General features: G+C 36.6%; 1 protein-coding gene across 1 annotated transcript; it reads right to left on the reverse strand.

Moving 5' to 3' along the window:
* Nucleotides 1–14,878: 14,878 nt before the first annotated feature.
* LOC119662097 lies at nucleotides 14,879–15,733 on the reverse strand. Its single transcript, XM_038071649.1, has one exon. The coding sequence runs from the start codon at nucleotides 15,731–15,733 to the stop codon at nucleotides 14,879–14,881; it is 855 nt and encodes a 284-aa protein (XP_037927577.1).
* Nucleotides 15,734–16,327: the final 594 nt, after the last annotated feature.

A 16,327-nucleotide genomic window follows, 5' to 3' on the forward strand; every position in this document is an offset into this window, starting at 1 on the left:
TTTTTGTAGTTCAAAAGAAAAAATCAATTTAAAATAATTTTCGCATTAAAATGCTAAAGGTTAAGTTGAATAACAACAAATATTATAACTCAGCTGAGCCAGGAAAATTAATTGCAAGGGGAAACAACGTTCGCCGGGTCAGCTAGTATTACAATAAAATTTTAATTCTATAAGCAAGGCAACAAACAATGGTTATGAAGTAACATTCGATAAAAATAACATTTTTATTGATGAGAAACTGTGTTGAATGCAAAAAAAATAAAGCAATTATTTTTTGTGATGTATTAAGCAACTTAATAGACCTAAAAACGCAATTATTTTTTAGTAGCAATGTAAATGATGATCTAGTTCGGGCACTTAAACATCAAGAGTTTAATAGAATTAAAAAGTAATCAACTAGTGCTCGGTACAAAATTTGATACAGATCAAAAACATATAAACTGCACAGGGCGTGTTAAATGTAAATGCCATATAAACCCGTTGTAATCGTCTTAAAGTAAATAAAAAAATATCTTAGATTAAGTTCATAGTGATGTTTGTGGACCAACAACCGTTAACTTAATCGGATGATCAAGATACTTTGCTAATTTCGTAGACGACAACTTGCTCCACTGCAACATACGTAAGAAATCGATCAACAAGATGAGCAATAAACCACTTGAATCCATATGAAATTTGGTGGAAATAAAAACCTATGGTAAGTCATTAGAGAGTATTTGGTTATTTGGCGATAACTTGTGATAAATTTGAGAAGAATAAATCGACTAAAAGGCAAAGAAATGGTTATGGCAGGCTATGCAGAAAAATCGAATGTATAGAGTTTGAATTACAAAGCAAAGGCTTATTGTAAGTCAGGATGTATATTTTATAAAAAATTCAAATAATTATACAAATATTGATCTGCTTCCCTCATTAAGTTGAAATGATCTTAATCGCTATATTCCAGATATTGAATTTAAAACATCAACTGAAAGTGTCGAAGACAGTAACGCGAACTCTACTGCCAATAAAAATCCCTGTGAAGTGAACACCCTACAGGGAGATAAAGACGACATACTAGATGTCTGAGAATCCAAAGAATATACTGGTACAACAGCAGGTTATAATATAGGACCAAGATCACAGTGTGATATTGTAAACTTAGAAGTCCCAATCAACACTCCAACTGATACAGTAGTCACAGAAACAGTTTTCGAAGCTGTACAGAGTGAACAATGAAGAGTACGATATATTGGTGAAGAATGATACATGAAATGCAGTGGGCAAAAACTTATCGACTGTCAATGGATTTTTGAAGTGAAATTCGATGCAAATAGAAATATTTAAAGGTATAAAGCACGATTAGTCCCTAAGCGTTGTAGTCAAAAATACGGTGTTAATTTTACCGAAATTTTTTTAACAGTAGCGAGATATGAAAGCATAAGGATGATTTTAGCTACAGCAGAAGAATATGAACTTCACTTTTATCACCGTGAGGTTTCATTAGCATATTTGAACGGTTGCCTTGAAATAACAATTTTTATGGAGCAACCGAAATTATTCGAAAGAGAAGAAATTAAAATGCTTTAGTTCAAAAAAGCTCTATTTGAAATTAACAGTCAGACCGAATGTGGCATTTCAGATTGATTGAAGAATTGGAGAAAACAAGATTTGTTTCATGCCGAAGTGAACAGTGTGTATACAAAAAAAAATAACAATAAAAGTTGGGTCATCATCGCGGTCTATGTGTACAACCACGCCACAATGTTTGTGCAATAATAAAGAAAATCTCTAGTGTTTTTCAGACAGTAAACAGGGGTCCTATTAATCATTTTCTGGGTATGGACAGAGCATGACAGCCTAACTGGTACTTTGACTATTAGTCAAAAACAACTTGTTTTGCAGCTCTTGAAGAAGTATTGTATGAGTGCGTGTCGTCCAGTGACAGTCTAACTGGTGCATTGACTTTTAGTCAAAAACAACTTGTTTTGCAGTTCATGAAGAAGTATTGTATGAGTGTGTGTCGCCCAGTTTGAGGAATGGCGTTAGTTAGTACATAGTCTTAAAATATCAGCATACGACTAATGCCGAAAGGCAACGAATCCTTCGTTAGGTAAAGATATACCAACCTGATAGGCTAAGCCCTTAGTTTTGCAGAGTGACAGCTCAGATCGGAAAAATCTTCATTTAGCTGAAGATGGGCACTGACACATGAGATGAAACACAGTTTACTCCTTACCCTAAGAGCCACAACTACGGAATTCTCGAATTATAATTGATGCAGCTATTGCTATGAATATGATATGGCTATGAATGGATTGGTTTTACTTCAGACACAAGGCAGTTATTTGGCAGTCGAAGAGAAAAACAGTGATGCACTTTATTAGTATATACTATAGCCCACTCGTTAATCTACTTTAGAGCCGTTTACAAATGTCTATTATGCTGAAAGGTACCACTTTGTCAAAGGTCTAGTATTTTCTACTAGGTAGGTACTAGAGAGTTAAACCCTCGGTTGTGTTCTGGGTTAGAGCATAACATAAGTAATCGATTAAAATAGCGACTAGTACATCCTTTTTCAGTATGATAGCGTACCCTTTGTCAATTCTTGGCAAGCGGGAAAGAGCGTTGAGTCTGGGTGCCATTATTCTGGTTTACCGAAAAGCCGAGATGACAGCCAATTAAAAAGGGCAAAGAGAGTCTTCATGCTGGTGGACTGTGTAGCTCCAGTTATTTGTAAGGCAGATATCCTTCTCGTTTTACCTAGTGATTTAATATAGCTCGCCTTTTCTGTTGCCTGCTACCAGAAGGAAGCCCTGTTAAAGAGGATCGGTTCAATAATGTCTATATAAAGCCAGAATATGGTTCTCAGCCAAGTTAGTCCACCAACTGAGTTTAGAGTGCAGTATAAGACCTAAATATCTGATTCCAATGGATGTCTATAGCTCTTCTAGTCCAGTTAGTAGTACATGTTATTTTAGCGACTCCTTCAGCCAAGTTAGGCTACCAGATGAGACAAGATTGCAGTATGAGACCCAAATATTTGACGCTTGTGCTTTTGTGCGGTGTGGGGATTTTTATCTTAAGTAGTAAAAAGAGTAACTATCGTTTTTTTTGGAATGACATCAAGATCGAATTCACCCCAACAATCAGTGACAGTGACGAGTGTGGGTTAATAAAAATGCACAAAATCTGGGAAATATCTCCGACGAAACTACGTGTAAAGAGATGTGTTGGATTAATAGTGTTCCTGGTATAAAAACCAAGAACTTTTTTCAATACTTCCAGAAGAAAGGAAGACAGACTGATTGGTCAATAGTCCTTGGAGCTGTAGTGTGCTGTCTTCTCCGCTTTTGGACTCAATCAATTCTCTGGCAGCTAGGGGTATATAGCAGTTTAAGACAACTATTATATAGGTTAAAGGCCAGGGAAGGATGATGTATTTGCCTTGTTGAATATCAGCGGTAATAATTCCTTATGAACCTAGAGATTTTTGGGGTTTGAAAAGTTAAATGGCCCGCTTGATTTGAGTGTTAGTCAGTTGAAAATAATTATGGTTGTCCAGGCGGGGTTGATACTAAATATTCTGAAGCCACACTCTCTGAAAAATGAGTGTCTAGAAGAATTTTGAGAGTTACCTTGGTTGAGTTGGTCCAGAGACCATTTTAAACAGGTATACATTCTAGTCTTAGAAGAAGTTTTCATTTTACTAGAGACATTATCTGCCCTTTTGGCCGCCTTATGGCGTATTTAAATTCCCCAAGTTTTCCCTTATATGATGCCCAGTTATCTGTAGCGTTAGTATCATTGAAGAGTTTTGTGTGGGGGTCTACAGAAGTTAAGTTCCACCATGGAGGTTTGGATTTACCTCCGATTTAGGTTTTCCATTGATTGGGTTGGGTGATCTGTTTATTTCAGCGTTTATCGCTTGATCGAGGACAAAAATTATGTATCTATGGTTTCAGAAGAAGGAGTCATGTGATATGGACTAGTTAGTAAGAAAATGTGAGGAATGTTAGGTTTTGAGGGAAAAAACTTTTCTTCTATTTAATGTCATGAAAGTCGGTTCATAACCCGTATTAGTAATCATCGGATTACCTGACAGAATAAAATCAAAAACACACTTACCTTGCCCATTCTTGTCGATGATGTCTCGCCGATTTGTGCTGTCATCAGATCTACTTATGAGAGTGCTTTAGAGAGTGCTGCAGTGGTAAGTCTTCGTTGTTATTTGCCATGTGCGCTGAGGTAATCCGCAAAGCCTTGGTGTGAATACTGCACCAATTCAATCAATTAGAATGGGTGATCGTATCGGAGTCCAAGAACAAAGTGGTCGTTGCCGGAGAATGATGGAACTTATAAAAAGCACAGCATCGAGGGAGTAATAGGTCATTCGGCATTACCCAGGGTGCAATTCATGGTGTTTATCTAAATTATACGCCAACAAAGCAGCGATTACTTTTTGTGGAGAACAGTTAATGTTTTGTATTATCCATTGAACCATAGTGCTCTATCACGAACAAGGATAATAAAGGGTAGAAAAAGAAAGAAAACTGGCTATAATTCAAAAAAGTACTAAGGAAGTCGTTAATCAAATACAAAAAAAGCGGTTGCAACGTAATGCTAGCAATAAAAACCTAATGCCAGCGCAACACTTTGGATTTAAAGAAGCCTCTCGACTCTTGACCACCTTCACAGAGTTGTAAACACAATTAAGTTTGTCATGGAAACAAAAAACATGTGTTCTTCAGTCTTTTTAGATGTTTCGTAGGCCTTTGACAAATTGTGGCATACAGGTTTGTTACTGAAATTAAAACTAATAATTCCGAAGTAATGCTACAAAATTCATATTTCATATCATAGAGATATATACTTTCTGGTTAAAATGAAAACAAAAAATATAAGTGTTCTTTTGCGATTTTTCGGCTTCAAATCATTCTACTGTCGCTTAATTTGCTGATGATAATACTGTTGTAATACCAAATACCCATGTGCACTTTACAACATCGCTAGCACAACAATTAATCGTTACTATAAATATGACAGCAGAAAAGTGCACATACAGTCAGTGTAAAATAGAACCCAGCAACAGTAAGAAGCCGAAGAATATATAGTAACAATATTTCTAATAAATTCCAACAGTTTATGGTCCCAACACGCTTTTACGGCGCCAAACGGACTTCGAAAGTGAATTAAAAACAAAAATTTGTGATAAAATCAAGTTAAAAGAAGATATAAGAAACTTTGCATCAGAAGACATCGGAATTGCGGCTTGGTATGTGTGCAAAATTATTGAGCGTCGCAAATTTGGTTAAAGTTGTGAAATAAAAACTATGAAAAAATAAAAATGAGTTTCGCAAACATTGATCCTCTTTGCCGAGATAATTATGACACGTGGAAGATACAAGTTCAAGCTTTATTAATCAAAAACGACACGTGGAAGAATGTCAGTGGACAATGCGAAAAACCCACAACCGACAACGCAGCTATTGCCGAATGGAAACTAAATGACTCAAAAGTAAAAGCCGATTTGATTTTACTTATTTCAACCTCTGAATTGACACAAATAAAGAATTGTGAAACATCAAAACAACTTTGGAGCAAGTTAGAAAATGTTTTACAGTCTAAAGGGTCTGCAAGAAAAGCAACGTTGCTAAAGTCATTAATTTTGCTGAAAATGCACAACGATGAAGACATGCCCGACCAAGTTAAGAAATTATTTGACATTTTAGACAAAATTCAAATTTAAATATGTGGAGAATAACAAATCAGAAATAGCAATGACAGTACGCAGTGAAAAAGGCAAATGGTGTCTTGATGCAGGACCTATGTCGCATAAGTGCTGTCAGAAAGAAAAATTTAGAGAACTGAACACCGGAGAACAACCAGCTACATGTGTTTCCAAATAGGTATCACTGACAGACCTGCAGGATCTTCTAGCTAAATGTGATTTTTAACGCCGACCTGCTGCGAATTATCAATTTGAAATTCATCGAACAAGAACTAAAGCCAAGAAAATGGTTCATTCATACAGAAGACTTGAAATTTAATTACTTAGGTATATACACTTAGTAAATACAAGTCTACATTAGCACTCGTTGCACATTCAAAATTTTTATATCATGGAATAGAATTCCAAGCTTTGTTATAAAATTTTGATTGGTCGTATTCCCTCTACTGCAAATAATATAATTTTGTGGCAAAATACATAGGTTATTTCTGCATAAAGAATTATCAATACAAAGCATATGAAACATAATTTCTTTTATGTTATGTAACATAAAATTTTACATACAAAACATAGAACAAAAATAATAATAAAGCAATAACAAAAGTAATAATTATAAAAAACTATCTCCAAATTTAATACAATAAATATTAACAGAACAATAATAAAAACTTGTAAACAAAACACTGTTCACAATAAAACAGCAGTACATCACACTTCTCCGGTGTCAAAGGCGAAGCAGAGTCATTCTCAAGAAAGTCAGCACCACAGCTAGCTTGTTTTCACATCGCAATCATAAGTGCTGTACAAAGCTAGAAAGAAATATATATAAAATATATAAAATATATATTGTTTTCTTCAACACATTGTTGGATTTGGTGTAGAAATGTTAATTTCTAACGCACCCGATAATTGGTCTGCGGATTCGGTAAGTGGAGTCGTAGTCCCACTGTGTACTTCGCCGAGTTTTCTTTGAATTTGCGTACACTTTGTTCGACTTCGACATGTTATTGCTTTGAGATTCTGCGACCGATTTATTCTGTTGATTGATTTGCAACGCCAATTATACTTAATTTCTACCTGCATTTATGTTTATTTGTTTTTACATGAATACCGTTATGCTTCTTTTGTTTTTTTCATATCTTCATGTGGTTTGCTTTTATTAAACTTTTATAAGTTTAATTTTATTATTGGTTTAGTTTGTATGATTGGCGGATTTCAAGTCCTTGATGTGCGATGCGTGTCTTGTGAGTAGTTACATTTTTGGTGTTTACTATGACGGGCGACACAAATGTGATGATCCGAAATGGACCCCGTAGCGTGGAGCTAGTTTAGCGGCGAATTTCTGCAGTGACTTGGAGGCTGGGTGTTTCTTGATCCACACAAGTTGGTGTTTGCTTGGTCTCCAAGGTCTTCCTTGCAAATTGTAGTACTTTGCCTGATTTCTGGAGGCTTCTGCGATATTTTCCCGAACCGCCGAGAATATTTGTCGTAATTGTGATTGTTTCAGCTCTTGGTTTTTGGGGACTACTCCATGGCACTATAATCCGTAGTTTCGGACACGGCCGAATTGACTGCTAGCTTCACTTCAGGTATGAAGTGGTCCCATGTTTCATTCCGATTATTTGCATATTGAGCAGTCATTGTCTTTATTGTCCTGTTTGCTCGCTATGAGGGATTCTCCTGCGGTGTGTATGGTGCCGTTCGCTGATGTCTGACTCTTATTTCCTGCAAATAATTTTCGTAAGACTTGCTGGGGAATTGTGGCCCATTATCCATGATCAACGATTTGGGTACACTAAAGTTTGCGATGATACTTTCACTGAAAGCGGAGATGGTGGCTTTGGTACTATCTTTCCGAAGTGGAATCAGTTCTACGCATTTGCTGAAGCGGTCAAAAAAGAACATGTATCATCGTATTCCTTTCTTAGATCTTGGTAGCGGTTCGACAAGATCTGCACAGACTGATGCCCATGGCTTCTCACGTATTTGTGTAAGCATTTCGCCGGCTGATTACAATTATTTGGCATTGTATTGTGAGCAAATATGGAATTTTTTTATATATTGACCAATGTCTCTGAGCAAGCCAGGCCAGTAGTATTTGCTTGTTACACGTTGTACTGTTTTTCGTATAGCGAAGTGTCCTGCTGTGGGATCATCGTGATTTTCTCTGAAGATTTGTGGGCGTAGAGACGATAGTACGCATAATTTCCATGATGACGCGTTTTCTTCCTCTGTGAAGTTAAGGATACATAGATAGAATTGACAATTTGCTATTGTGAAGTTTGGAAACTTGTCTGAACTTGTCTGTACTTCAACGAATTTCCTTGTAAACCATTTGCAATTACTTTTCCCGGAATTTGGAATTATTCGCGCAATATCTTCAACTGACTGTCTGGATAACGCATCAGCGAAGACATTTAATTTACCTTTATGATGTTGGATCTCGAATTGATATTGTGGTAGCTCTAATGCCCATCTGACAATATGTCCGGTTGAATTGTTAATTAAGTTTAACCATTTAAGCGCAAGATGATCAGTGATAATTGCAAATTGGTATCCTTCGAGGTATAGTGGCATTTTGCGAATTGCCCAGACTATTGCCAAACATTCCTTTTCTGTGGCTGAATACTTTTCTTCAGCCGGCGGGAGATTGATATCTGGACACGCGAGGACTGGTGCTTCTGTTAATTTTTACCAATATTTACCCTTTTTTAAGGGTAAATATACTACAAAGTGACTCCGATGTATAGACGGAGTTGTTTTGAACTTGTTGGTGGGTTCAACTTTTGTATCGCTTCAACCTTTTCTGAATCAGTGTGTATACCTTGTTCAATTATGACATGTCCTAGGTATTTTAGGTATTTTAGTTTTAACACTGTACTTAGATTTTCTTTGTGTTCCCCGTAGCTATTGCCCGTGACGATATTATCATACAAATGTACAAATGCGCAAGGTTCTAGATCCATGCCAATCACTCGATCTGGCGCTCGTTGAAAGGTGGCGGGAGTGGAGTGTAAGCCAAAAGGCATTATTTTCCATTGAAATACTCCGCGACCGAGCACGGTGAAGCCTGTATACTGTTTACTACTCTGCTCCATTGGAATTTGCCAGTATCCATCACGAAGATCTAGACTGCTAATATATTTGGCATTCCTCAGCTTATCTAAAATGTGGTGAATGCGAGGCAGAGGGTAAGCATCGGGAATAGTTTGTATGTTTAGTTGTCGATAGTCTATACAGAACCTCCACTTGCCATTTTTTTTGTACGAAGACAATTGGGCACAGTGTGCGCTTCTTGATGAGTTGCTCGTGACGTATGATAATACGATATTCTGTGATGTTACTGAGTCCTTTAATTTTTAAAAACCTTTCAATTCAGGTTTCAAGAATTCCTCGACATTTTCAGCCATTGTCGTTGTTTTTGATGCTGACACTTGCATATTGCTTGCTATCGTAGTTTTATGTTTGTGATATCTAAACGGCAAATTTTGGCATCCGCGTGTTAATGGAGCTACTGCTAAGAAATCCAATCTTAAAATGACTTCATCGATCAAGTTTAAGAGTAGGATTAATATTATCTTCATCATTTTTCTACCGAGCGTGATAAACGTTGTCATTTGCTGCTTGGTCGAACATTGCTTACCGTTTGCCATACGTACTTGGGCGGATTCTGAGCTGCGAATGATATTTCCCTTAAGTTTCGCTGGTGTCTGCGAATTGATGAAACTTCTCGACGAACCTGTGTCGACGGTTGCTCTCATGTCTTGATGAATAATAATAACTTAAGCCGACAGACGTGATTTCCTGAGTTCCATGCATTCAATTGGTTGGACGAGGTGTTGTCTTGTGGTCTCATCGCTCCGCTATGTCGATGGACCCTGACCTCGTTTCCCTTATTCCTGCAGCATTCGATCGTACGTTTTCCTCTTTTTCCGTATTCCCAGCAAATTAAGATGCTTGTAAAGCTACAATTCCATCTCAAGTGTCCTTGTTAACCGCAACGACGACAAGCTGTCCTGACATCCTTTATCTTATCTTCAGACGCATCAATCACTCTTACTTTAATTTCTTTGCCCGGTAACGTGTTCCTTACTTGTAACGCGTTCCTTACTTATCTGTAACTGGCAGTGTATACAAAATTTTATGCAACAACATAGAACAATAATAATAATAAAGCAATAACAAAAGTAATAATTATAAAAAACTATCACCAAATTTAATACAATAAATATTAACAGAACAATAATAAAAACTTGTAACCAAAACACCGTTGCATTCACAAGAACAAAACAGCAACATACATCACACTTCTCCGGTATAAAAGGTGAAGCAAAGTCATTCTCAAGACAGTCAGCACCACAGCTAGCTTGTGTTCACATCGGAATCTTAAGTGCTGCACAAAGCTGAAAAGAAATATACATTTTTTTCTTCAACACATTGTCGCATGTGTTGGAAATTAACATTTCTACGCCAAATCCATTTCACGGAGAAGAAATATACATATTTTCAACACATTGTCGGGTGCGTTAGAAATTAACATTTCTACGCCAAATCCATTTCACGGAGAAGAAATTCACATTTCTTCAAACGACACATTGTCGGGTACGTCGGAATTCACATCTCTACGTTAAATCAACAAACGGTAAAGAAAATCACAACTCTGTGATCAAGTCGCCGCTCGTGTCGTACGGGAAGTCTGTCGAGTTATCAGCACAAGCGTTCCACTGTTTCTATCAAATAAAATAGACCTGGAATTCGGCGATTATTTGCATTCTGCCTATTGTAAATAATATAAACTTCCAGAATATATACGAGATATTTCTCCTTCGAAAAATGTCAAAACAAATCATAGTTATACCATTTCGATTAGTTGCATTCCGTCTACTGTAAACGATATAAATCTCATATAAATGATGAATGTATATAAGATATTCCTACATTAAGAAATATCAAAACTAATTATATACAAAGGATATTCCTTCCTCAGAAATACATAAGCTAAGCGAAGCGGGTACGAGTAGTTTACGCGTTTACCAATAACTTTATAGACGAACTAATAGAAGAAGAATAATTTCTAAAAAAAACTTTGCTTTGCAACCACAGACCAAGGATATTTTGAACCGCTACTAAACTCCAGATCGCTTAGAAGAACTAACTGGCAATCACTCATGTATTTATTTACTTATAAACAAAATAAAAATTCTTGATAGTATTTACTTACTCAACTTTATTTAAATATACTTACTAATAATATATAAAACAAATAAATATAAAAAACCACTGTAACTACTTGTTAACGGAATAGTGAAGTATAAGGAATATCTGCTTTTAGAAAGTAGTGTCGAGGAGAAGAGAATCCCCAAGGATAAATGAAAATGGATGTCGGCCGTATTGCCAGACATTTTTCTCCAAATGTTAGAAGAAAAGCCAAGACCTGCTCACTCCTGTGAAGATGCCGAGTGAAACTATTCGCTTGCAAAGATGCGAGATCGGTTACCTTGTACAAAGCAGCGATCTCTAATGGTGAAGATTACGTCTAACTAGCCCTTGCCAGAAAAATCAGCTGACGGACCAGTGCTGTCAAGGCAGCAGAATACTGAGAAAGTTCAGGGCGAAGACCACATCAGATGAAGATGGAGTTGCTCTATCTTATGTCTGAAGACACGTCGAATGCAAGGCCGGTGACCAGACTAGGTAACCTATTCGATGAGAGCGGGCTCCTAGACTCGGATGACGAGGAAAACAAAACGGTGGAGAAGTTTCAAATACCTGCTGAAGGTGCTGGAGATTAACCTCTTCCAATCAAAACGTGCATCAGCAAACCAACTGATCTACCTTGCACAAGATGGAGCCAATGTGGAATCAAAACTAATGATAAATTCATGAGCAACACAGACTTAGGTAGACCAAGATCATGTGTGCTAATTAAAAAGAACATTAATTGCTTCCTTTTGAATAATTTCAGAAATGTCGACCACGCAGCAGTGAGTCTGGAAATCGACGGTAAGACCCTATGGGTGACGTCATCATACATGGCCCACGACCATAAAAGAAATGCACTACCACAAACACTAAAGCGGCTCGAGATTACAGTAGCGGAAAGGATGACGGATGTGGTTATTGGAGCCTACGCAAATGCTCATCACACGATCTGGGAAAACTCAGTCATTAATGAAAGAGTAATTAATTGATTTCATTCTAGATTATATTCTTTGTACATACAATATAGGAGTAGATCCTACATTTATTACTGAAAGCAATGAACACTCATTCTGTGGCCATCGTTACATTCAGTTTTATATAAATCTTCAATGTCCAGCTGTGAAACCTATCAGAACTGCCGCAATACCAATAAAAGTAGATAAATATCGAACAAGTCTATTAAATCTACTACCACTATATTCTCATGAAGAAGTAGAGACTTCTCACTCAATTTACATTTATATTTAAATTTTAAGTAGCTAAAATAATGGGTGCTGCTTCCTTTTATTTATTAATATGCAACACAATAACGACTATCGTTAACCTTGTAACGAAAGTACTGTTCTTCAGACAGTTTTAGCTTTATACCTTACTTTTTTATTTTTGAACTCTCTCTTACTTTTCAAGTCCCAAGACAGCAGCACGCGTTCTTCATAGCTTTTCGAATTGTATTTTGTTATATTTGAATTAAAAAATCTAAATTAAATTTTCATAAATTGAATTATAAAATCTAAAGTGAATTTTAATAAATGTAAAAACGCTTGCATTTTTCATTTGATGAGATTGTACCAGGGAGTTGTGTGTTTGTTGCATTCGACTTCATCTCGTTGCTTGGTAAAAATGCTGCTTTTATCAGACCGACTTATAACTTTACATGGTTCCTTAAATGATGATTTAAAAGGTGGTCGTACTGCATCATTGCGCAAGAAAACGTGAGTACATTTTTGCAACTCGCGTTGTACGAAAACTTTATTCTTTGAATGTTGTGATATGGGTATTAGACGAATGTTGTTCATGGCCTGTCTAAAACGTTGCACCAATTCTGAATATATCTGGTCGTCTTTGATTTCTCAAAAAAATCACATGACAGCTTTAAAGCGCTATCGTTTACGATTTCTGCAAGTGTGGCTTCCAAATCTTTCTTATGAGTGTTCCTTAGGGCAAGACTGACAAGTTGAAGTATTTCAGTCCAGTGTTGGTCAGTTTTATAATTTAAGGCTGTATTTAACGTGTGATGGAAGCGTTCAATCATGCCATTGTTTTACGCCTAGTTTATGTGCCAGCTCATTGAAAAGTTGGGATTAAAATTGACGGCCGTGATCGGTACTGATTTGCGATGGCACTCCGAAGTGTGTTATCCTGCCATTATTGAGTGCAGTAGCAACTGTTGAAGCATGGATGTCTTTGATTGGAATTGTGCCGGGTCTACTAAATCCATCGATACAGGTTAAGCTTTATGTATATCCATTTATGGTAGGTAGTTGTGAAGCTGTCAATTGCTATTTTGTTGTGTCTTATGACCTTTATACGTTGGCACCGAATGCATGTTCGTACCATTCGGGCGATGTCCTGCTTCATACATGGCCACACGTACCGCTTACTGACAAGTTTCATAGTGGCTTTTTCTCCTGGATGCGAGAAGCAATGCACGGCATTGAAAATGTGTTGTCGAAATGATTTGGGAGTGAATGGACACGCGTTCTTTGTTGACATGTCACAGGCGATGGATATTGATGCGCGTAGGATAGGTGCGAGTTTCAGTTTCAGCGCTGTATTACTGTTCGTCAAGAAATCGTTGGTCTCATTGTCTGTTTTTTGACTTTAAACAGTAATTCAAAATTTATTTTTCCTTCTTTGCTGATCCTGTGGTGAATGTCTGCGCCAACGACGAAATTACTGGCGTCCACGTGTAGAACTAAATGTAAAGGATGTGCTAAAGTCACTGCGTCGGCTATTGCTTGCTTGCATTGTTCAAATGCGGCTTCGGCTTCTTGTGTCCAGACAACAAGATTTCTGTCGTACTTTTTGTTGCCTTTAGTAATAGCTTATAACTGACCTTGCATCACTGCCGCGTTGGAAAGAAATCGCCGATAAAAATTGTTGTGAGTCAAGAGACTCAACCTATAAAGAACGTTTTGATTTATATTCCAACATAAGGCATGCCTAAAAGTAGGCAGCGTCGTTTGCAGCTTGCACAATAGCAGTAACCAAGGTCAGCTTGACGGTAAAACAAGCTGATTTTCGGTTTTTTGTGTCAAGCTGAAATAAATAATCAAAAGTTGCAAAAATATCGAGTGCAACTTAAATTATCGACGTTTTTGCGAATTACGCAAAAACTATTGAATAATAATAAAAAAATAATTTGGGGCACCTTGGAATGTCGGCATCTTGCATAGGTAAGACCTTTAGAATTTTTGTTGAAAAGATAGTAAACAATAGTCTAAAGAGGAGTTGGATTGTCTGTTGTGTTTTGGGAGTTGTGTTTTGAGCAGTTGTGTTCTGTGAGTGAGCTTGTGCTCTATAGAGCCGTTGGGCTCTAAAACCACGAATTAAATCTTCAAGGGTAGAAGAAGAATAAACACGAACCATAGAATTGTATTAAATAAATGTTCTAATGGCAATTACTTATTAAAACGAATCATACATATTTAGTTAATTTAATTTAATGAAACAATCACAAAGGCTGAAGTGTGTTGAAAAATAAACAACAACCGTAAAATTGTATTAAACAAATGTTCTAATAGCAATTACATACTTATTAAATCGAGTCATACATGTTAAGTTAATTTAATTTAAAGAAACAATTACAAAAGGGAACCAATTATAAAAATAACAAGAGAATAAGACATGTAAAGTGGTTAAGCGTAGTAACGCTGGATAAAATATTGTTTTATGTAATTTTGTGGAAACAACAAATAAATATTTTATTAAATATGGAAACAATAAAAAATTGAATGTTTAGCGTTTCATTTTAACGTAATTGCGGTAATAACCAACAGTATTGACACCAACGACCACCAACGACAACGGGCGTGGGTTTAGGATTGGGAATTACTGTTATTGGGAAAACCGAAAAATTAACACCCATATTCACTAGAAATTTGAGTTGAGTCTTCTTGTCTACAATGAACTGACGGCTTGACTTGTAACCACTAGCTTCATCTACCATCTCTGATTAAGCTGTATTCAGTTTCCGGATGCGTTGTGTTTGCAAGGTTTGGCACATTTGATTGCTTTAGCACCAAACCTGTAATGATAAAAACAAAGGAGTTGCTTACTGATCTGATTTGTAGAATGTGTGCGAATGTGTTGGACTGGATCACGATCTGGAGTTAGGAATCGAGATCTTCTGGTTGCATATTGTTGTTGCTTTATTTCAGTTACCTCTTTGCTTAACATTAAAACGGCATTTTTTATAGCTTGTATTTCTTCAATCGATGATGATTGCGTTGGTTGAGAAATTATTGTGCCATCTACTGCGGCTATGGAACCATAACTCCCCATCTCCATCATTTTATCAGCTTGAAGTGCATATTTGTCAAGGTCGCTGCCAGCGATGGATACAACAGCTCGCACTGCAACGGGCAAACGATCTAGCCAAAATTGTTTCAATGCGCCATCGTTCATGGCTCCTGCTGCCAAGTCGCTCATCGTGCGAACTAACTGTGACGGCTTGTCGTCTTGAAGTTCACACTCTAGTATGAGTCTGCGTAGCCTGTTGTTCTCAGAATCGACAAATTTTTGGATAAGGCGGTTCTTTATTGCATCATACATGTTTTGTGATGGAGGTGATCTTATAATGTCCGCGACATTTCTTAGTGTAAAACCATCTAATGACCCAATTACGTAGTCACATTTAGTCTGGTCTTGTGTGATATGTGCGTTGCGAAATTGTGCCTCCATCTGCAGAAAGTATAAGTCCGGATCACGTTTACTAAATACAGGCGGCCTAACACCATCGCGACATATTTCTGCCGGTGCTGTACCTTGCTGTACAGTCGTGCTGATTGCTGCACTTACTGCCTCACCTTCATTCATCATATTTCAGCTTGCCTAAAAATTGAATTGCAAGATTCTGCTGCTGCTACTTCGTTTTTTTTCACAAAATGTTGTTTAAGTCCGGGGTCACTAAATGTCGTGGTGTAAACTGTGTGTGAGTATTTCACAATTAATTAAAGTATACAAAGTTTGTTGTGTTACACGACTAAATTGAACTTTATTTAGATAAAAACGAAATGGAAATCAACAGAAAGTTAACGCAACATTAATATTTTTAGTTTAACCATTGTGGCAACTTTTACTATCTCGTCACTATCTCCACACCAAAATCGCAATGCACTATGCATACAACTAAGTTATTATTATTAATGTAAAACTGGTAAAAAAAAAAAAACCATAAAAAAATATAATAAGACAACAATAGAATTGAGCATTTTTTAGTTGAGAAAGAAATTGTTTATTATTAGTTAATATAAACGCAAAACAAAATAATATAATATAATTGTATAATAATACAAAAAAAAAAATATAATAATAAAATAAAACATCAAAACAATAATAAAACTTGTAAACAACTCACCGTTGTAATTACAAGAACAAATCTACTGTTTGCTTCACACCTTGCGGATATAAAAG

Source organism: Teleopsis dalmanni, chromosome 1 (assembly GCF_002237135.1).
Source record: "Teleopsis dalmanni isolate 2A chromosome 1, ASM223713v2, whole genome shotgun sequence".
In the NCBI taxonomy this organism is placed as follows: domain Eukaryota; kingdom Metazoa; phylum Arthropoda; class Insecta; order Diptera; family Diopsidae; genus Teleopsis; species Teleopsis dalmanni.